The sequence below is a fragment of the Gossypium hirsutum genome, chromosome D02 (genome assembly GCF_007990345.1).
Source record: "Gossypium hirsutum isolate 1008001.06 chromosome D02, Gossypium_hirsutum_v2.1, whole genome shotgun sequence".
Classification (NCBI taxonomy): Eukaryota; Viridiplantae; Streptophyta; class Magnoliopsida; order Malvales; family Malvaceae; genus Gossypium; species Gossypium hirsutum.
The window spans coordinates 58,414,471-58,439,270 of record NC_053438.1 but is presented as its reverse complement, the minus strand read 5'-3'; the positions used below and the strand labels follow the sequence as shown (position 1 = coordinate 58,439,270).

General features: G+C 30.6%; 1 protein-coding gene across 1 annotated transcript; it reads right to left on the bottom strand.

Annotated features, from left to right (window-relative positions):
* Positions 1-1,214: 1,214 nt before the first annotated feature.
* On the bottom strand, positions 1,215-6,685 carry LOC107909730 (very-long-chain 3-oxoacyl-CoA reductase 1). Its single transcript, XM_016837360.2, has 3 exons — positions 5,983-6,685; positions 1,900-1,969; positions 1,215-1,752 (listed from the first exon to the last, which is right to left on the bottom strand). The coding sequence occupies exons 1-3, from the start codon at positions 6,612-6,614 to the stop codon at positions 1,657-1,659; spliced, it is 798 nt and encodes a 265-aa protein (XP_016692849.1). The 5' UTR covers positions 6,615-6,685; the 3' UTR covers positions 1,215-1,656.
* Positions 6,686-24,800: the final 18,115 nt, after the last annotated feature.

Below are 24,800 nucleotides of genomic sequence, written 5' to 3'. Positions count from 1 at the left end.
GGCACCCATGGTGCAATGGGAGATCCAGTACCAAACATGCAAACATTCGCTTGTGGGGAAGGGGGATCTGTAGCCTGCACTCTTGTAGAAGGCATCAAATCGATAGTAACATCGATCAACAAGGTAGCCTATTTTCCTACACAATTGACATTGAACACGCGATCTAGATGAGCAACCACGCCCACAACCTTAAGCAACTAAGAAAGGACGATAGGCTGGTGTAGGCGCACTGTTAACAGTAAGGTCAACGTGTTGATGAGAGACTATATTAGCTTAACTAGGAGTCTTAACTATTGTAACTTGTTATCATGCTTCAGCATCAAGAAGCATGGTAGTGACACCCTGAACATTGTAGGGTATCTGCCTTACAGTGATAATCATAATAACAGATTCATACTCAGGCGGCAACCCATTAAGAATTGCAGTAACATGTTCATGCTTGCTAATAACTTCTCCACAACTAGCAAGATTATCACAGTAACCCTTGAATTTCATTAAGAAGTCTTTCATAGAAAGATCACTCTTGCGCTGAAAGTGCAAAGCCCTTCTGTAAAACATCAATCGAAAGATAGTCTTACTACCATACAAATTAACAAGAGCATTCCAAATCTGAGCACTAGTATCCAGACCAATGAGATGCGGAAGAACCGTTTGACTCACCGACGATAAGAGCCATGATGCAAGAGCGCTATCTTGTTGTTCAAATTGAGCAAACTCAAGATTCTCTTGAGGCACCCTATTTTCATCCGGAATCAGTTGAGGAGGAGGAACAATACGAGAGTCAAGAAAGTTTTGAAGCTTATACGTCTTGATCGCCAAAAGAACTTGTTGACACCATAGCAAGTAATTATTATCATCAAGAAGAACACTGATTGGTGGAAAAGAAACAATTGTCAAAGACTCCATCATTAAGATTGATAGCCATCACTGGTGTAGTAGATTGAACAGTAGACGGACTAGGAGGAAGAGCCATGAAAACTACAGGTATTCAAAGAAATAACTCTAGGAGGAAATGGGCATCTAATACCATGTTAAACTATAGCAAGAAATAGAAAGATAATAGAGGCTTTATGAATCAAGAAGAATATATTGAAAAATTATCTTTCTGTACAATAGCTGCTAATGCTTTTATACATCATAGCAAAGCATGCTATCTACAGAGAACAAATTAACTGTCATCTAGCTAACAACTAATAGATTAACTGACATATTAGTTACTCTAACAGTCGCCAATATTATTAAATGAGTGTCAGAGTCGACAAATAACTATATTAGGGAGAAAGTAGTATTGAAATGAAAACAAAGAGAAGGAAATGTCCAAAACAGAGATTCACTGCAAGATAATAAACAAACAACAGCCTGAATTTGAATTCATCTAGTAGTTGACTAGATGCTGCTGCCATTATTTTAGCGTAAAAACAGAACCTGATTCTTAGTTTTTGACTACTATACATAATTCACCTACATGGCATTTGTGGGATTGTTGTTCACCTTTGTTATGAATTTTTTAGAATCTTTCAACAGCATTCTCTTACGCATCCCTAGAAAGTAATGGGAAATATATGGATCCTTCAAGCTATCTGGCAATGCATTCAATACGAAACACTGCAAAGAATGAGGCCAATAAGGTACACACAAATGCTCATCATGACCAATCTATCGTAAGCTTGCTTTGCTAAACATCTCGGCTGATGGGATGAACAATGAAGATCTCTTAAATTTCGTCATTTTGGTGGCCACGAACAATGGAATCTGAAATTGCTCAAAAACCCAATATGAACATAAACCATCTTACAAGAAAATTGAACTAGAATTAGGGAACAAATATAAACTGTACAACTTGAGAACCTCGTTAAATTTTGCAATTCTTTTTGAAGATGAATAGATAGATAGGGTTACCTGACACTGAATATCAATTCCAGTTTTCTTGTATTCCAAGTTGATGCTTCTTGAAAACATTGTAAGGTATCTGTGAACAAATTGCAAATTTCCTCTTTAATTCCTCTCTCCTTACATGATAAATCCAACAATTTTCATTGTTTTTTTTCTTATCCCTTTTACAAATTCACAGGATATATAATAGGTGACCTAATTTGGCTTGGTAGTAGATAAAAAAAATTCTATTCTTCTTGCATGTTATTACTACAAGATACCCTTTTTGTAAGTTTGTCATGTTCCCTATGGAAAACCTTGCATGAAAATCTACAATTCATAAATAATTGGTAAGTACAATATATTACAATTTTTTAAAATTATAATTAGATAACTATATATGATATGGATGATGTTTATATCTTCAAAAGTGAATTATATGATGTCATTTAATCCTAAACATTTTCTATATATGCTTACATATGTTGGAGCATGCTAAAATAATTTCATATTGAATCACTTCATCAAATGATTTTAATTTGGCACAACGATTTTTTGGACTTCCAATTCTATTTATTATTTTATTATTTTGTTTCTTTTAGCCTTTAAACTTACATGGTTGATCAAATCATCCCAAAATGGATGAAAAAAATTAACATTTGTTAACTTTGCTGATGTGGCAGCCTACGTGTATGCTTGTTAGCAATTAATTAATTTTTTTAAATTAAAATAATAAAATATATATTTTTATAATTTTTATACCTTTTTAATATTTTTTAATTTTTAAAAAAATTTATACATTTTTTGAATTTTTTAAATTTTTAAAAAATCAATTAATTGTTGACGTTGCATCTATGTGTATGTCAGATCAGTAAAGTTAACAAACGTTAACTTTTTCATCCATTTTGAGATGATTTGACAAACAACGCAAGTGTAAAGGCTAAAAGAGGCAAAATAAAAAATAAAAAGAGGGCTAAAATGAATTTTTTGTAAAGTTAAAGGATCAAATAAGTCATTATGCCTTTTAACTTAAACTAGATTTATAGCACACCCCAATGTGTAAAGTTAATTCAAATTCACATAAAAAATCAATTGATGCTTTGGTTACAATCGTGTAAAGTTAATTGATTATCATGCAAGGTATTTTGGGTTCAAATCTTATTATAATTAGTTTTTATTGATTTGTTATATAAAATAGGACAAAAATACACTCATAAAAATATAACTTAATTTATATATGAGAAAGTATTTTAGTAATTTCATAACTAAATTGGTGTCAGATTAATCCTTGACACCAACTCTATAAAACACTTAAAATAAATTAGAAATCCTATCAAATGTGTGTGTGGAACTACAATTTAGAACAAAAATATGTGTTTAAAAATAACATACAATAAATAATTAAACTTATAGTTTGGAACTAATTAATAATAACACATGAAATATTTATGATGTTAAAATGAAAAAAATTAGATTATTATTGTTTATCATTGTATTGTCATTAATCTTGGGTCGGTGTCGAGGTAAAAAAGTGTACATAATAAAAATTGAAATATATAATATCAAAATATTGTTTTAGTTGAGTGATAGATTAAAGGTTTTACTAATGCAATTGGTGCAGATTCAAATCTCATTATATGCATATTTTTAATATTTTTTAAAGAAAAAAGACTAAATTACCCTCAAACAATAAAACTTATTTTAATTACAAAAGGGTGTTTTTTTTTAATTTTCCTAATCGATTTGATGATTTAGTTGAGGGTTACACCAATTCAAATCACCAACTCAGTAAACATTTAATAAATAGTATATATATATATTAAACAAAAAGAAGTACTTCATAAGTATCATCATATGGGTAAAAATTTTTGGTGTGTTTGGGTGAGGAACTTGGAAGAAAGATTTAATTTGTATTAAAGTTTTTAAAATTAAAAAAATTAATTTATTTGTTGGGTAAATATATTAAAGAATTTCAAAATTTGTCAATAATTTTAAAATAGAATTTCAATAACTCAAATTCCCTTTTTCAAATTCCACTTAAATAGGTGGTTTTTCAAAATTTCTTTTAGTTTTATTTGATTTAATAACTTGATCCAACTATAAATAAAAACTTAAACTTCAAAAATTATTTTATTTAATTATAATATATATTTTTAATTTTATTTTATTAAAATTATTTATAATATTTTACAAATATAATAATATCCATATTGAATTTTTTATATCATTTATATTTCTTCTTCTTCTTTTATAATTATTTTTTAATTTATAAAATTTTATTAACTTATTGAATAAATATCTACGTAGTTTACCTTCATTTTATTGGTTTTTTTATATTTATATTTTAATTGTAAATACAATTGACTCGAGGATGAAAGCAGATTTATTTGACTAATAAAAAAAAGCTCAAATCTATTGCTTCCTTTAATTCCATCGTACCCTCACACACTTTGGTTTTTTTTTTCTTTTTATAATCATATTTCATATTTAACTTTTTTCATTTGTAAATTGTTACTGATATTTACTTATATATTTTAAAGACTAAAAAGCGCTATAACGCATGTTTCGGCGAATTAAAAAAAATATTATGTGGCAATTAGATTTATTTAAAATAAAATTTTAAAATTTTAAAAATAAAAAATTATAATATTAAATATTTAAATATTAAAAAATATTTTTGAATTTGATCGACATTAATTGATCATTGATGATAATATTGTTATTAGAACATGTCACATGTCATTTATATATATTATACTAATTAAAAATATAAAAAAAGTCTTATATAATATTAATAAAATTTTAAAATATATAATTATAAATTTTAAAAATTTAAAATAATATATAAATTGAAATTGAAAAATGTTATAAAAATTAAAATACGCATTTAAGTTTCAAGTAATTGCAAAAAAAACCCTTCAAATTTAAATACATTTTAGAATTATATATTTTATAATTTTATAAAAAAATATTTTTAAACTTTTTCTAAAATTTCTTTAACAATTTTTATAATTTTTACAATTTTTTTACATTTCTTGTAATAATATTATTAATTTCAACTAATTTATTTTTAATTATCATATTTTTGAATTTTTTATAATTTATATGTTTTTTTCTAGATGTTATATATTTTTATTTTTTTATATTTTTAATGTATATATGCATTTAATAAAACAAAATATTGTTTTTTTTATATAAAGACACCACGCAGTACTTTGTGATTGGTTATAATTTTTTTAACATTTGTTAAAAAATATATATTAAAAAATTATAATAAATACATGTTTTAAATATCAAATTGAGAAAAATAAATAAATATCAAAATAAAAAATCGAATATTTTTTAAAGGCCGAGTTAAGTGAATATTCCACCACATGGGTAACTTCTTTGATACCATTTCAATCGAAAAATGTTAGCCGATTGACTGAAAGTCTTAACTTTAAAAATATATATTTATTAAGGTAGAAATAGATTAAATTTGAGATTAATATTAATTAAAATTTTAAATACACTTATTTTGCGAAATTTTTTGAATGAATAATTTTTTTCTTATATAATTCAATAAAAGTTAAAATTTTAATTAAACTCTAGCTACCGTTAATTTAGATATTTTAATTAATTGAATTATATAATTTAATACATTTTTATTCTTTGGCTTTTTACTAATAAATAAAAGATTAAAAAAATTAAATTGTAGGTTGTTAATTAGTTGTTCCCTTGTTTAAGAATAAGTAAGTTTGAATTACAGAAATAATTTTTACTAATGAAGTGTTATACTAATTAATCCTTAATATATAATATAAGAGAGTAGATTTATCTAAAGACGGGTAACTCGTTTGGCTTGATAAACCTAACTCAATTTGAACCAAGCTTGAACAAAAGTTTTGTATTTGGATGGCTCGAAATCAATTTAAAGAATAAAAAAGATATAATTAAATTAAAATTTAATTATAAAATAGCAGAATATATTTTTAATATTTTAATAATAAAATAGGTTTTGCTGGCTATCCGATTCAAAAACAAACGTAGGGTTGAAAAATATTTTGTAACTGAGCCACAATCCTAAGCAGCACGAAACATGTAGACCTTTACAAGGGAGGAGAAACTTACGCTTTCGTAGCAGCATAAATGGTGTATAAAGGGTAAGAACAGAAGCCGCCATAAGAACCAGACCCAACGTTAAAAATGGCCCCCTTCTTCTTCTTCGCCATAATCGGAACCACTGCTTTAGTAATCCAAGTCGCCGCCACTATATTCACCTTTATAATGCTCTCCGCCACCTCCGAATCCACCTCGTGTAAGAACCTCGCTCCCTCGTAGGCCAAGCCGGCGTTGTTCACCAGTACGCCAATGTCTAGCCCTTCAATAGCATCCTCCACCGTCTTTGATATCTCTTCTCCGCTGGTTTTCGCCAAGTCAATGACGACGTTTCTGGTCTCAACTTGTGCGCCGAATTTTTCACGTATGGCATCGGCGGTTGCTGCAAGTTTCAAAGGGTTTCGCCCCACCAAGACCAAGTTAAGACCCTTGGATGCCAGTTGGAACGCCAGGGCTGTCCCGATCCCATCGGTGCAGCCGGTGACTATGGCCCATGAACCGTAGTGGTGCTTGAGATTCTTTGGTGGCCTGAGGAACATGACCCACACCCACTTGATGAAACCGAGGATTGGTTTACAAAGGGAGATGAAACCTAGGCAACTGATGACGAATATCAGCATGAAATCAGGCAACTGGGTTGCCATTTGAAGCTTGGCGGATCCAGTGATTATCAGTTTAATTTAAACACTCATGTAGTCGTGGTTTTCTCTCCTTTTTATATATGAAGCTAATGTGGTCCTGGTATTTAAATAAGTGGATACATAAGTAAACAACATCTAAACACTAATCTCGGTTTCACCGCCCTCCAACCAATTGGAGTATGATGTGCGCAGGGCATGTCCTAACATTTTTGGTAAAATTTCCTATCCTTGCTAAAAAATGAAATAAATAAAAAGCAAAAATAGTGTCCATTCAATTATTAGTGGAGTGATGTGTAAAAACTTATATTTTTGAGATCCCTAGATTGTATTTTAATATTACCTTTTTCTTGACAGCAAAGGCATAGATTTTGAGGGCATATAACATTGCACTAATCTCGCACCAGAAAAAAAAATTTATTTTGGGAAATAACATTTTTGATATAATACATTATTCGTACAGATAAATATAAAAATTATATGTAAATTTCAGTTCAATATACAATTTGCTATATGAACTTTGATTTTACGTAATTATATATTTGAAAATTTTATCGTGGTTCAAATGATTACATAAAATTAATTAAAATGTACACATTTAAAGAAACATATAGATCATTTATTTTTATATTAGATAAATATAATTGTTTGTGTATTAATATGCTAACATAAAATGATGTTATATTGATACTGATGTTAGTGGTTTGTGAGAATTCATTCAAATCAACATTTAATATATGAAATTGCACAAAATCAAAATTTATATATAACATTACATAATGGAGTAAAGTCCATGTATAGTTTTGAATTTTCTCCCTTAATTATATAAAAAAAAGGTCAACAAAGGACTTTATATTAAAGCTATGTTTGGTATGAAAATTGCAAATGAGTGAAGATGAGAAATTTGTTAATATAATAGTAAATTTTGTGTGTTTGATAAATTATTGAAAATTTTCATCTTATTAAGAAAAGAAAAAGTTGAACAAGATAACTAAGCATATACTTACTTATCTCTTAATGTTGAAAAAATTAATTTAATTTTTAATTTTTAAAATTATATTTTAATTAAAAATAAAATATTCAAAAAAATCTATACTAATAAGTTTAAAATAATGAAATGAGTAAATTTTCAAAAATAGTGATTTACCATTATCAAACAATGTACTTGCCAATAAAGCTTTGGTTAAAACAGGTTGAGGCAATGTAATGTTGAAGTCTCATGTTTGAATCTCACCTTCTATAATAACGTGTGGAATCCTAAGAGTTTTTTTTATTTAAGTCTCACTATAAGTAAAGCATAGCTAGAGAAGATAGATCTTTTGTACTTATCATTATCCCCATTTTTTCTAGAAAAACTTCTATCAAAACAAAATGCTTTTAGCTTTGGTCCCTACAGTTTTTAATTTGACCTCGAACCCCTAACAAAATTTTTACCCTCGCCCCTCCTACAAAAGTAAGGTTAATATAATTTTCTATTAACAATATATCAAATAATAATCTTTAAAAATATATAACAAAAAAATACAAACATTATAATTATCTATAGAGCAATGTTACTAACTCAATTAAAAAATCACTTTATAAATATTTTTGACATACTACTTTTAAAATATTCTCTTTGTTTTTCTTTTCTAAAATCAAACTACAGAACATTGCCAAAAAACCGTTGTTTTATTTCCTTCTCTTCCACAGCCAAATCATAAAAGACAGGAGGTATCACTTCAGTCAGCTTTTTTATATTTATATTTAACTTCACATGCATTTACGAGTTTATTATTCAACTACTTTTTAAAATATTATTTTTTATTTAAATTTTTGATTAAAATTAAATATATCAATTTATTATTTCACATATTATAATTAATAATTAAAATATTTTTAACATATTCAACATATAATATAATTTTACTTTATGTAATTAATAGAAAGTCACAATATTCAAATTAATAGCTAAGCAACATAACTAACTCTAATATTAATTAATAATTTTAGTTTACAATAAAAATTTAGAACAACTTTTCTTTACATCAAAATTTTAAAACTAATAGTTGTAAAATATATTTATAATTATATATTATTTCAAAATTTTCTTATAGTTTATCATTAGATTTCTATTCTAGTAATAGTTTTATTTTTAAATTATCACAATGTTTAACTAATAATAGTAATTTAAATTCTAATTATTTTTAAATGTATAATTATCACAACTTTGGTTTTATTTAAACTTTTTTAACTAATAATTCTAAATTAAATATTATAATTATTTTTAAATATGTGAATTTAATAATATGATAGAAAATAAAGGTATTATTGTCGGTTCAAAAGTTTTTCCAAACTCGTGCTCTTTTTTTTTTTTTGACAATGAATGGACCCGAAGACTACTACCTCAATTAAATTACATCAAAAATTACAAGGTTGTGGATATCACTAGGATAATCCATCTCAAATGTCAAGTTACAACAATTAGACAAAGACCATTTACAGAAAAAGTCAGCCACTTTATTATCGCCCCTATTCACCCATTTAGCTTCGGCCTTAGAGAAGGAATCAAAGCATCTCATGAACCTCCTTGATGCGGTATCCAAAAATAGTGATACCATCTTTGTACTTACAAAGGTAGTTAACGATACAAGCACAATCCATTTCAAAGATAACCTTGTCGAAATTAAGTGACTAAGCAAGCCGAATGCCTTCAAGGAGAGCATCCAATTCCGCCCACTCGGAGTTAGCGGCCTTGTCAATGAAGATCGGTCTACCACAAAGAACAAAGTCGTCTGAGTCTCTAAGGATAATACCCAAGCCCGTTCTATTCTCTTTCACAAAGGCATCAACGTTCACTTTAGCAACACCTTCCGAGGGTTTTTCCCATTTTCAATCTCTAGGGACCCGAGGTAAAATCAACCGAATGGAGAAATTATGAATCTGGAAGTCGTCGTTAAACTTGTGGGCTCTTTCCCATATCACGAGAACATCCTCCTCCTTACCCCCAAAAATGGCATTATTTCTGTCGTTCCAAATATTCCATAAGGTAGTAGTGAAATCCTCAAATGCTTTTCTGTCCAATAGCCATATAGAGTCTTCAAGCTAGTCGACGCAAATGCAAAACTCATACTCCTTAGTCAACAATCTATTATCGAAACCACCCGCAACAAGGACACCCCGAGCTTTAGGGTAATTTCTTAAGGCGTGAATCACCATTTCATCACCACTCCTACACCTCGGGCATTCCCAAACAGCATTATGTTTTGTGGTCGAGATCTTAACATTTGTGGGGAGCAATTCATGCCCAATCCGCCATGTAAAAACACGAATTTTTGGAAGGACTCTCAACTTCCAAATGAATTTTATTATGTAAACATGAATACATTGTACAAAGAGTTGTAATAAGAAATAAACGAGTTAATTCAAAGTAAAAGACTTAGAAATTTTATTAGTTGAAGAATTACATAGGAAAGTATAGAAAGAGTATAAGTACGTTTGTCCTTAGGCGTAACACCCAATTCTCGAATTTGGTCAATTAGGTCGGGTGGAGGGTATTACACCGAAGACTACGCCAAGAAGTGGCGTACCGGATTATTATGCATACAAAACGAGTCTGGCGGCGAGTTCGAAGTCTGAATTGTTACATAAAAATTCATACTTTGGAGTATCTACAATAGATTAGGATTTCAATTTAGATATCGTTGTAATTTAATTACCATGTGTGGTAGTTGTATTTTATTATTGGATATACTTAGGTAATTTAGTTTGAAATTTGTAACTAAGAAGGTGTAATTAATTGTAACCTGTTTAAGTAGATTAAGTTTTTGTATGTATTCGTTTGGTAATACCCAAGATCATGATCTGACATAACGGATCGGGTTAAGGGTGTTACATTTTAAGATTTGAAAGCGTGATTTGTTCACTCCCTCAACTAACGGTTGATCTTGTTTTCCTTTTATAGTAGAATTTCCCAAAATATTTGGTTTTTCTTCTATGGGTCGGAACCAGCATCCAAGGTTTGTATAGAGAAATCGAATCCTTCGCAGCACCTGTAGTTGTAGCGTCACAGTATCAATAGTCAACATTATCGTTAGATCTGTCGAGTCGACCTATTTCCCATTCCCTTATTGTTTCAGACAGCTCCCTTTAGTGTGCCCATAGCATTCACACTCGTAACAGATGACAGGCAAGCCCTCGTACTCTATATATTGAACTTGACCATCAATACCAACACAAGATATTAAAGGTTTTTTCAGATTAACCACCACCTCCAGGTGAGCAAAGTGACACCTCTTCGTTTTTATTGTGTTATAATCAACTTTTATAATCTTTCCCAACACTTTGGAGATGACTCTCAACAAAACTTTAGTATAGTGTCGATATGGGAGTCGAAGAAACCTTACCCAGACCACCATCTTCAAAGGATAACTCTCACTTGTTATGAAATCTCGACTCCATGGTTGTACCACAAGAAAATGTCCATAAATCATCCATGGCCGTCCCATCAGAGCATTATCATAGTCTTTTTGATTACCAAGTTTAACCAGGAAAAAATTGTTATCAAGGTTAACCACCTAGAATCTCCCAGTTAAATCCTATAAAGACTGTAGACGACCTACCAATGCTTTGCAGCCAATTTTTTTTTTCCAAAAAGACACACTACAACTGTCTTAGCCATGCTCCTATCAATCCATTCATGAATCCGCTTGGAAAAAGTAATCTTAGGATAGTTGTCTTCAGTACTAATGGTGTAGTCATCCTCCCCAATATCAAGTTTTGACTCCACAACTATTTCGTCCTCTAACCCCCTTTCCTCCACATTCCCTACAAGTTTATCTTGCCATGAAACATTTGGGAAGCCATCTTCCACCACATCCTCTAGTTCAGGACCATCAAGGGATTTATTATAGGCTTTCTTTGTGGTCCTCTCGAAGCCTTCAGGGATCGGAGACCTTGATCATTCCAGTGAGGTAGAAGAGACAAACTCTTACGACAAAGGAGAACCCGTTTGTTGTTTAATAAAAACAAATTTTATCATAAAAAAATTAAGTAAAACGACACCTATGTTTAAAACAAGATATATGTTTGTCATAAAATTATTGAGGCCAATAAACATAATTCATGTTGTACCATTGTATAATATATAAATCATGTTGCAAAATATGAATCATAAAATAAATAAAATTGTGCGTGAGCTAAGTAGTATCTAAAGATTTATATTTAAATTTTATGATGAAACTATTAGATTATTTTAATTCTAGTGAGTATATTAGTAAAAACAATCTATTATTTTATCTTAATTTCTTATAAAAATATAATAAAAATATTCGTACAATAAAATTCACTATATTTCAAGTGATTAATGATATCATATTACTAATTAAAGAGTACTTAATATTGACATACAATAAAACACTAAAATTAAATTTACCAAAAGCTTCAAAATGTTCAATAATATTTGAAACTATTGTAGTTTTTATATTATTATCGTAGTTAAAGGAAATGTTATTTTATATTGTATTCAACCCTAAGTCGAGTCAACTCGACCTGACCCGATCCATATTCAATTTCTGTAAACTGCCATATCTCAATATGTACACATATATTTAAAACAACAATATAAATGCAAAAATTAGATTTAATAATAACTATTATAAATTTTTAAATAATATTAAACATTACTAAATGATTTCTATTCAAAACAAAATATAATTTTATAAATATAATAACATGTTCATATAATTAAAAGAAAAAATAATTTTAAATATTAATTTGTTTGGGCTTGTTTAATGGAGCGGTGAATTTCAAGCTCAATGCTTGGTTACAAGGCCCATATCAGTTAAGAAAGTTAATGGGCTTGTTTGTTATATTTTAAATTTTTGACTTTTTTATAAAAATAACTTGAATTTTTTTTATTAATTATAACAATGACTCACTTTTTTTTTATTATGTACGAAAATGACCTGGAATGAATAGTAAAAGCTAGTGGAGCCAAAGAGATTGGTGTCACTCACTTGCCAAGTCAGTCAATCATTGGCTGCTAGAAATAAAAAATCAATGTTTTGGGTGAAGCCAATTAGAGGTGTCCATGGGCCGGGCTAGGCCTAACAAAAAATTTAGGCTTGTTTGCTAGGCCCAGACTCTGCCTGAAAAAATTGGCCTAAAATTTTACCCAAGTTCTACCCGGCTTGCCCGTATTAATTTTTTTATATTAACTTTTTATATAAAATTTTTAAAAATTATAATACATAAAAAATACTAAAAATATTAAAATAAATATTTCTCAACAAATTGAAAATAAATTAAAAAAATATGTATACTTAAATAACACCAAGATAAATGTAACTTAACAAGCAAATGTGAAAAATAGTAACAAAATTAACAATAAAACAAGAGTTATACAATATCCAAATGATAACAACAAAATAGTAGCAACATAATTGTAAAATAGTAACAAAATAGTGACAAAAAAAGAAAATAATAAAAAAAGTAAAAGTTTTTTTTCATATTCGAGCCGAGCCAGGCTTGGGCCAAAAAAGCCTTACTCAAGGCCCGACCCATTTTCTAAACGGGCCTTATTTTTTTGCCCAAGTCTATTTTTTAGGCCTATATTTTTACCTAAACCCTCCTACTTTTCGAACGAACCTTCGGGTCGGGCCAGGCCATAGGCAGGGCTAGAGCCAATCTATTTGGCGTGACCTATATAAATACCACTTCAGTACCAATATTTCTGAATATTTCAGGGGACAAAAAATAAATAACAGTGGTGGAGCCAAATAGATTGGTGCCACCACCTTTATTATGTTAGAATTTTTTTTAAAGTGATTTTTTATTTTCATTTTCAAACTATAATTATTATTTTATTTGGTGAAGCTATAGAGAATGGAGTAACCACTATGCTGTCTTTTATTTTTAATTTTTTAAAATTATTTTTAATAAAAATTATTTTTTTTATTTTGGTGGAGTCATTCTCTTTTGCGTGATCAAATGGCTATATATACCCTAATGGTAGTTCAACCTAAGGTGAAGATTTTTTTTAAAAAAAAATTATTAAGCTAGAAGATGAAGGGGAGGGAGAAGATGAAGGGGAGGGAGATCACGACTGATTTTTATGTTTTTGTTTATTTAGAAAATTTTATGATTTGAAGATATGTATTATTTTAACGATAATCTGGTGGAGCTTCGACACCGAAAAATTTAATGGTCCTTTTCGGAAGTGTAGATTTCATTCCTTAATTTCATATGTGGTGACAATTTCAAGTAAAAATAGAGGACTCAGTTGCCAGTGATTTATTCAGTAACGAGTTCAAATTGGTTATGTAAGTCTTTCTGTTAGTTGTGGTAGGACGATAACGGGTTCAAATTGGTTATGTAGCCAATAAGTGGATTATTTGGGATTCTCTGGGTCATCGGGATGTTTAAAGGTCCATTGGAATCCCAAATTGAACAACACGAGTGAGATTATCAATATTAGCAGCGTTCGAGCTGGAAAATATTAGCACTGAAAAACTTGCTCAGTCAACTTGCTCGTGTTCCAGTTAAACATGGTATTTTTCAATTTGTAAGACACAATGTTGTCAGTCTTGAACAACATCAAAATCATCGTTTAATTATGTTTTATTAGTATTGAGAAAGTTGCTCGTGTTGTCGTTAAAATTAGTCGTTTATGTTCCTTCATAACTTTTATGTTTCAAATTTCAGAATTTTTTTTAAATGTTGGAAAATGTAAATCACGTACTAAAGTAAGTTATGTGAAATTACTTTTGAATGTTGCCAACGTAAAATTATATTTTGTAAAATATAATTTTTGAATTATGTAAATTAATAGTTATTTGAAATGTTGACAATATAAAATAATTTTCATTTAAATTATTTCTACAATGTGAATTAACCGTTTGATAAGGAGCGTTACTGAAAAAATAAAAATATAAGGGGCGGAACTAAAAAGAATAAAGAAAAAAAGAAAGTTTCGAAAAAAAATGAGAAAGAAAAAAGAAGAAAGTGGGAAAGGGAGTTGGCTGAAAAAAGAATAAAAAATGGTATTTACACAAAAATAAAAAATATAGGAAAATTTTTTACAAAATAAAAAAAGATGATCAAAAAATAAGTATAGAGAAAGTTGATTGACTGGTCACATCACGTCAACCACGTCAGTGGCGTGACAGGTCTAGAGGTCGACTTGGCTTTTAATGTTTTGAAAAAGAACCACTTACCTAAGTTGAGGTTACCTCCCTCTCACAGCTCCTTCTTTTATATAGAAGGGGATGGGGCTTTGGTTTGCCACTATATTTTAGAACTAAAATTTCAAAAATAAGAGAAGAGAAGAGGGAAGTTAAAATTTTTTTTATTAGTTCTAATCTAAGTTTGTTATATTTGTTTTAGTTGGTGTTATTTGAAATTCAAAGTTAATAATAAGGTATGTAAATTAAATATGTTGATGTACATGTATTATATTAAAAGTAGATATTGTAATGTAATATTAAATTGTTTAATTTATCAAGCAGATATCAAAATGTCTTCTCCAATAAACATGGATCACACTGCACCGAGGGTCAACGAAACAGTAAAATTGTTAAATCATAAATTATTTATTCGTATGTTATATATGATATTTATTTATAAAGTGTGATATGTTTTAACACTTCATTACCCAATTTATTATCATTATCTTACTATCTATTTCGTATTAAATTGATGATTGATATTAATTGATGATATTATCATTATTCTTACAATTTTGGATTGAATTTTGGATTCATTATCTTACTACCTACTTCATTAGGCTTGGATTCAGCATTTAAGAATTTTGATTAAGTGTTTTATATTATGTAATTTGTTATGCCTAATAATTTAAATATAATACTGTATTATATATATATATATGTTAAAATTAGTTTCTTAGCTTTTATATTGAAAATTCATTTTTTTTCAATTCAACCTGTTTTTTAGAAAAATATTTATCTATAATTTAAATATATTATATTTATTTGTTAAAATTTTGGTACGGAATTTTAATATTCAAATTTTAATATATTTTTCATTAAAATTTATTATATAATCAAAATTGCATTAATATTTAAAATTTGAAAAACAAAAAAATATTTAGAAATTGTAAATTTTAAAAAACGAAAAAAAATACTTAAAATTTGTATAAGTTAAAAATGCATATTTCAATTAAAATATATATTAAGTTATACTGAGATATTAATTTTTTATTTTACCATAATTTTTAATTTTTTAGATATTTGATTTATTATTATTTTATAAAAAATTTACCATACAGGATGAATACCAGGTATTGAGATCGTAAATACATTTGCCCAAGTATCGTGTAGACGAGCAGACCATGCCTTACTTACACTTGGTACGATTTGGGGACTAGTGGATGTGCATTGAAGCGTGTACACATCGTCGATATATTGTTCGACATTCACATTGAATGCTGCGCACGCTGCAACCATATGTGCACACGGGTACCGAAGTGTTTGGAATCTTCTACACTCGCACCGCCTGTTTCGGAGATCAACTTCGTAGGACCTTGGCGGGATCCTCGTGCGACGTCTGATGCATTCTGTCACCTAGAAAGTTTCCAAGTTCCGGGAATATAGTTATGCATTCATCGACCTCGCCCTCTAAGCATTGACTTCTATGGCATTCATGACATCTTTGACATACACGTGTCCGACCTCCATTAGTTTTTCTTGTCTCAACCCCATTTTTGGAAACAATGTTGCCAGCCTATAAACGTAGCTGAGAAAACTGATGAAATTGGCAAGTGATGCGTACGCTTCAAGACAGAGTTAACCGCCTTAACGAGGTTAGTCGTTATATGACCATATTGGTACCCATTATCAAAACATTGAGCCCATTGCCACGGCTCCATGCTACCTATCCACTGTCTGAGAGAAGGACCGGCCCCCATCATATCAGTCTCCAACCCCGCCAGCCTATGCCTGAATCAGTGTGGTTCCAACTAGTACCCTGTGTATGTATTCCGATAAAACACGTTACCGTTCCTTTTAGTAAATAGACTCAAAATGTGTACAAATACAAATTTAAATATGATATTTTTACCCATGTTCACGATTTGTTTGTACCAGTCTTTGTTCTTGTACTCATTGTTGAAGTTGACAATGATATGGCGAATGCAGTAGATGAACCTCTAGGGAACTTCAGAACACCAAATCACAACAAGAAAACCATTGGATATGTTAGAGACAATGCAAATGTTGTCTTTCCTGACAACATGACTTCACAAGTTCCTAAGGAAAAATTCCTACGATTCGAAGTTCTTCGACTCCACAATGGCAAAGGCTGTCGATAATATATTGCCTTGTGTAACTGCAATCAGTAGTATCTACATGTATTTTTTGTAAAGCCACGTTCCATCAACTTGCACCAATGGTTTGTAGTGGGAGAAAACCCTAACACATGAATTGAATATCCAGAACAAACGAGGAAAAACTCTTCTCCCCGATTTAAGTTCCCCATTCAAGCCTTTGTAAGGCAACATCTACAAGTCCATGATAGTACCTGGCATGTACTCTAGCATCACTGAAATCCACCACTGAAGGTCATTGTATGACTCATCTCATTCGTCGTACAACTGCTCTATGGCCATTTGTTTCGCCCACCATGCTTTCCTATACAACACTCTGTATTGGAATCGGGTTTGCATGTTTGCAATTAGGACTTATACATGAATGGTTGGTAGATTTTTCACCAATGGCTCGTGTAGTTGTAGATACTTTTGACATCTAATTTTCAGTGGTCTTGTGTTATACGTGTGACGGTGCATGTATGACGCCCTTCTAATTTTCCTATTTGCCACTACTGAGTCCTTTATATAAATACAGCACGAACCCGCCAGCCGCACCTTTCATTAACCTTCCAAAATTCCCCAACATATAATGTCGGTGTAGGTTTTGCAACCTTGTAATCAATCGACACCTTCATGTTGTACTAATTGATGACACAAACACAGTCCGCCTTGTTCTCGAACCGTTGCCCAACAAACAATTCTTCCAACTGAGAATTTGACACCAATCTTTAAGCAAAGAATATCTTGGTGTACTTAAGGAACTCGGGTACACGCGTTGCATCTGGATCGACACTCAACATGTGAGTCATAAGATCATTCCGTAAAATAATGTCACGACTCAAGTTTTCAAAAGAAGGGAGTAAACATCTTCAACATCTGATAACAAGCTAATTTTGTGTGTTTAATGTATTTATTTATGGTCAAAATTTGAATAGAATGTTACTAAGCTTCTAATTTTTTATTTTAATTTTGTCAAGACGCAATTGGAATACCAAAGTTTAAATAAACAAGCAAATTGGGCAAAACTGGAACAAGAAGCAATAAAATGGGTCAAATTGAAAAGTTGCAGTATTAGTGGCTGATTAAAAATCAAATTGTGAACTTATCAAACTCTATGAATAGAAAAAAAATCTGATTTTAGTTAATCATTAGGCATCATCTTATGAAGAATCATGCTAAATTTTATATATGAAAAGTGTATAAATACCTTGCAATGGTGGCTTGGAAAAAACACATTAAAATAGAATTAAAAGCAATTCTTTTCTCTATCACGCATCAGTAGTTATTCAAGTTTACTGTCGACTTTTTTCTAGTTCCTTATTTTTGGTTCAATTGTCTTTCAAGTCCTTTCTCCTTTTCACTTATCATCATTATGTTCAAATCCACTTTTAAACCCCATTTGAGTATGATTAATTTCATGCTCAACTAAACCCCATTTAGCCAAGCAAATTAGGCTAATTAGAATGAGACGCAATAAAAGGGGCCAAATTGAAAAGTTACAGAATTAGGGGCTGACTGAAAATTAGATTTTGAATTTGTCAAACTCTATGAATAGAAAACAAATGTGATTTTAGTTGGTTGTTAGGAATAATCTTAGGAGGAATCATGCTAAATTTGGTATATGAAAATGGTATAAATACCTTGTAATGTTGACTTGGAAAAAATACATAGAAATAGAATTAAAAGCATTTTTTTTCTCTTTCACACATCAGTAGATATTCAAGTTTACTGCCAAATTTTTGCCAGTTCCTTATTTTTGGTTCGATTGCCTTTTAAGTCCTTTCTCCTTTTCACCTATCGCCATTATGTTTAAATCCACTTTTAAACCCAAATAAAGTATGATTAATTTCATGCTCAACTAAACCACATTTAGCCAAACAAATTAGGCTAAATTGGAACAGGAAGAAATAAAAGGGGTCAAATTGAAAAGTTGTAGAAATAGGGGCTGATTAAAAATCAGATTATGAATTTGTCAAACTCTATAAATAACAAACAAATATGATTTTAGTTGGTTGTTAGGCATAATCTTAGGAGGAATCATGCTAAATTTGGCATATGAAAAGTGTATGAATAACTTGTAATGGTGGCCTAGAAAAAACACACTAAAATAGAATTAAAAACAATTCTTTTCTCTTTCACGCATCTATAGCTATTCAAGTTTACTGCCATTTTTTTTCCATTTCCTTATTTTTGGTTCAATTTCTTTGAAGTCCTCTCTCCTTTTCACCTATCACCATTACATTCAAATTTACTTTTAAATCCCAATCGAGTATGATTAATTTCATGTTCAACTAAATCGCATTTAGCCAAGCAAATTTGGGCTAAATTGGAACAGAAAGCAATAGAAGGGACCAAATTAAAATTTTCATAATTAGTGGTTGATTAAAAATCAGATTGTGAATTTGTCAAACTCTATGAATAGAAAAAAAATCTGATTTTAGTTGATTATTAGGCATAATCTTAGGAGGAATCATGCTCAATATGGCATATGAAAAGTCTATTAATACCTTGTAATGGAGGCTTCAAAAACACACACTGGAATAGAATTAAAAACAATTCTTTTCTCTTTCACGCATCAATAGCTATTCAAGCTTATTGTCATTTTTTTACCATTTCCTTACTTTTGGTTCAATTTCTTTTTAAGTCTTTTCTCCTTTTCACTTATTACCTTTACTTCCAAATCCACTTTTAAACCCCAATCGAGTATGATTAATTTCATTCTCAACTAAACCACATTTAGCCAAGCAAATTTGGCTAAATTGGAATGGGAAGCAATAAAATGGGCCAAATTGAAAAGTTACAAAATTAGTGGCTGATTAAAAATCTGATTGTGAGTTTTTTAAACTCTATAAATAGAAAAAAATCTAATTTTAATTGGTTGTTAGGCATAATCTTAGGAGGAATCATGCTAAATTTGACATATGAAAAGTGTATAAATACTTTGTAATGCTGGCTTCGAAAAAACACACTGGAATAGAATTAAAAACAATTCTTATCTCTTTCACACATCAGTAGCTATTCAAGTCTACTTTCATTTTTTCCATTTCCTTATTTTTGGTTAAATTACTTTTTAAGTCCTTTACCCTTTTCACTTATCACCATTACGTTCAAATCCACTTTTAAACCCCAATCGTGTATGATTAATTTCATGCTCAACTAAACCCCATTTAGCCAAGCAAATTTGGCTAAATTGGAACGGGAAGCAATAAAAAGGGCCAAATTGAAAAGTTACAGAATAAGTGGCTGATTAAAAATTATATTGTGAATTTCTCAAACTCCATGAATAGAAAAAAAAATCTAATTTTAGTTGGTTGTTAAGCATAATCTTAGGAGAAATAATGCTAAATTTGACAGATGAAAAGTGTATAAATACCTTGTAATAGTGACTTGGAAAAAACACGCTGGAATATAATTAAAAACAATTATTTTCTCTTTCACGCATCAGTAGCTATTCAAGTTTACTACCAATTTTTTTCCATTTCCTTATTTTTGGTTCAATTGCTTTTTAAGTTTATTCACCTTTTCACTTATCACCATTACAACCAAATCCAATTTTAAACCTCAATAGAGTATGATTAATTTCATGCTCAACTAAAACCCATTTAGTCAAGAAAATTGGGCTAAATTGAAATTTGAAGCAATAAAAGGGGACAAATTGAAAAGTGGCTGAATTAGTGGCTGATAAAAAAATCAGATTATGATTTTGTCAAACTATATGAATAGAAAAAAAATCTTATTTTAGTTGGTTGTTAGGCATAATCTCATAAGGAATCATGCTAAATTTGGCATATAAAAAGAATATAACCATCTATTAATGGTGGCTTAGAAAAAACACATTGTAATAGAATTAAAAACAATTCTTTTCTCTTTCACGCATAAGAAGCTTTTCAAGTTTACTGCCATTTTTTCCCACTTCCTTATTTTTGGTTCAATTGCTTTTCAAGTCCTTTCTCCTTTTCACCTTCATTACGTTCAAATCCACTTTTAAACCCCTATTGAGTATGACTAATTTCATGCTCAACTAAACCCCATTTAGCCAAGCGAATTGGGCTAAATTAGAACGGGAAGAAATAAAAGGAGCCAAATTGAAAGGTTGATTAATTAGTGGCTGATTAAAAATCAGATTGTGAATTTTTTAAACTCCATGAATAGAAAAAAAATCTGATTTTAGTTAGTTGTTAGGCATAATCTTATGAGTAATCATGCTAAATTTGGCATATGAAAAGTTTGTAAATACCTTATAATGGTGGTTTGGGAAAAACACACTGAAATAGAATTAAAAACAATTTTTTTCTCTTTCATGCATTAGTAGCTATTCAAGTTTACTGCCATTTTTTCCCATTTCCTTATTTTTGGTTCAATTGCATTTTAAGTCATTTCTCATTTTCACTTATCACCATTACGTTCAAATCCAGTTTTAAACCACAATCGAGTAAAATTTGTACAAAGCCCAATTTTAGCCCGGGCCCAAAACCTCAAACAAGTAAATCCCAAACTAAACCTACCCAAACCCGAATGGCCCACTAACCTAACCCTAGCCCAAAATCCCAAACCCAAAACAGAAAGAAAACAAAAAATTTTCAAACCCTAGGCGCCTCACCTAGGGCCTTCTACCGCCGCGCCTAGCCTCTGCCGATGCCGCCCACTTGCACCGCCACGGTCACATCCGTCCTCACCTGCTCCACCTGCAAACACGCAATAACAAGTACAATAGCAGTAGAAATAGTAAAAAATTGTTGTAATTGGCTATAAATGCCGAAACAAAAGACATGTAAAAGGTTTGGCTCTTGTTCTATGAATATCAAGAAATAAAAGTTTTTTTTGAAAATCTCAAACGTGACTACTGCCCTTTTTAGATCTTTTTTTTGTTTCTTTTAATCTTATTTTCGTTTTTAAATATAAAAAATTAAAAATAAGAAAAAGGGGGTTACCTGCGCCGTGCCGGAGGAGGAGAAGACCTATGGTTTTCCCTCGTTTTTCGGGCATTGGACTCCTTTTCCTTGAAATTTACCCCTGGATCCATGTCCTAGAGACATTCGGCTACAAAAAGGGACGGAAAAGGCCCGATTTTGCTATATCGGCCGCCGCACGTGGGGGCGCTACGGCGGAAGCTCGCCGGAGACGAAAGGCCGAATGTTTTGAGAGGGTTTGAGGGATCCTCAGTTTTTTTTTTTAGAAATGGGGGGCTGGTGTTTTTTTTGTTTTAATTTGGCTATTTATATGGGTATCCATACGGCGCCGTTTTGGGCTTTAGTGGTGATAGCCAAGACGACGTCATTTTGCCTGGAACCCGACATTGGCCCGACCCGCAACCTAGGGGAAGGATCCACGTGTTTTCTTTAAATTGGATATTTGCGCGCGTAGTCCCTCTAACTTTGCAGCGCGTTGCAATTTGTCCATTTTTCATTATTTTCTTTTATTCTAATTTGGCCACAAATTTTATTTCTGTTTCATTTTAGTCCATAGCAGCGCAGCTTTTTGAATGCTTGGTTTATTTACGATTTTGGTCCCCTCTCTTTCGGCGCGTGTTGCACTTTAGTCATTTTCGTTCTTTTATTTTGAATTCGCCTTGTATTTTTTGTTTTTATTTCGATATAGTCCCTTTTTAGCAATTTTATTGTTTAATTAATTATTACCTTATTATTATTATTAGTATTATTGTTATTATTATTATTATTATTATTATTATTATTATTATTATCATTAATACTATTTTTGCTATTATTATTGTTTAGTTTTTGTTAATTTCAATTTTTTATTATATATATATGCGCACACATTTTTTTTACAATGTATATATAAGCATATAAATTTTAAAACTCATATATATACAGATTTAGATTTCCTTTTTAACATCTTTATCATTTTATTTTTTTTCTTAACTCATTTTATTTATTTACGTTTTACTGTTATTATTATTATTTTTTTATTATTAGATTTTTTATTTTATTCTTTTAAAATGTTCTAATATTGTTTGTTTGCATATTTGTCTTGTACATTATGGATTTTTTTTTATCTTACTAACGCCATTGTTGCTTGTATTATCTTTATACTATCGTGTTTATTAGGTTTGCTATGTATATCAACGATATAATTTATTTTCGCATTCTTTTCATTACGACATCATGTTTTATTTTACTCAATATATCAAAATTCGTTTAAATAAACGACATTTCGTGTGTTTAAATCTGAGAAGATCGTACCCTAACTTACTAGGTTTCGATTTTCACGATGAATCTAAATACACGAATCTTTTTCAAAGTTTTAGCCTAAATAATCTCGAGAATTAAGAAAAGATCGTGTCCTAACTTACTGGTCGTGATCCCTTTTTTAAATCCGAGATAGCTAAATACCTTTTAAATTTCCGGCATTCATTCGCGCATCGGGAATTCGAGACATTGTGTCCTAACTTACTAGATATGATTCTCTTCCTCGATTAACGTGAAATATGCCCCCTTTCCCAAAATTTTCAACATTTTAATACAAGGATCGTATTTTTAAAATTCTTCAAAGTTTTCAATTTTTGACATTAAGACATTAACTAATGAACTAGGTACCAATTTTTAGGCGTTACGAGGGTGCTAATCCTTCCTCGTACGTAATCGACTCCCGAACTTGTTTTCTGAATTTCGTGGACCAAACTCGTTGTTTTAATAAAATTAAATTGTTTATTAAAAACAACCATTTTTACGAGGTGATCCGATCACACCCCATAAAAAAGGATCGGTGGCGACTCCCGTTTTCGTTTTCATTTTCAAAATCCAAGTCGACCCCGTTTTCATCAAAAAAATGGTGTCAACAGCTTGACGACTCCACTGGGGAGAAACACGAGAGTCAAGCCACGAGTTGATTACTTTTTGTCTTTTTGTCAAAAATCAAAAACTTAGTTTAAATATACAATCCTTTCTTTGCATTTTTATTCATCTTTATTATGATCTTCATCATTGTGATTTATAATCGCTATGTTAGTTTAAGTTCGAATATATTTCTGCGTATTACATTGCATGACCGTTGGTCACACCCTTTTAAGTGGGAGTGAAAAACTACGCCTTCGTGAGGTTTTCACCTCCGCATGGGATAGTGAATCGCTTCCAGGATACATCCGTACCTATGTATTCGTGAGATTTTCATCTCCGCATGGCCATAGGGAAATGTATTCCCCTGAACTGAACTCAGTCCATATGAGCGTATAATGGGTGAGGATTGAGGAATCTGCTGGTTCAGGTACCCTTACTTTAGAACCAAACCACATGTAGAAGACCTTAGGAGCCCACCCTAGGTAGGACCACTTCAAACCCCTAGTGGTCACCCGAATAGGTGTTCTATTTATTCTTGCTTGCTTTTGTTTTGTACTAATCTGTTTTATTTTGTTTTGGTTATGATTACATTGCATTTTCATCATAAAAAAGAGGTGTTGATTCACGTTCGGTTGTTAAATAGAGAGCTTGTCATAAGGAAATGAGTTTCTTGATAAAGTGGATAATAATACGGTTGTTCGAATATGGTCCAAGAAAATGTGATAAGTGAAGGATGATAGTTTAATGGAGAACTACACGACCATTGCTCCGTTGCCCTAGGATTCAAGATGACAAAGATTATTTGAGAGCCGCTGAACTTTCTTAAAGAGAAGCCATGAGCATCACGAGGATAAGTGAGCAACGAGTCGTGGCCCGGATCAAGCAAAATGGAGATAGAAGAGACGTCCTTTTGAAGAGTTCGTGAGATTCATCTTAACGTATGAATGAAGAAAAGGATCGTTGTATTGAAATATAAGGGCAAAGCCATATATATATCCGCTTTATGTAAAGAGATTTGTTTTCTAGTAAAGTTGTTCTAATAGAATTGAACCAAGAATCAACGTATCTTTTTGCATTCATTTCATGCATTTG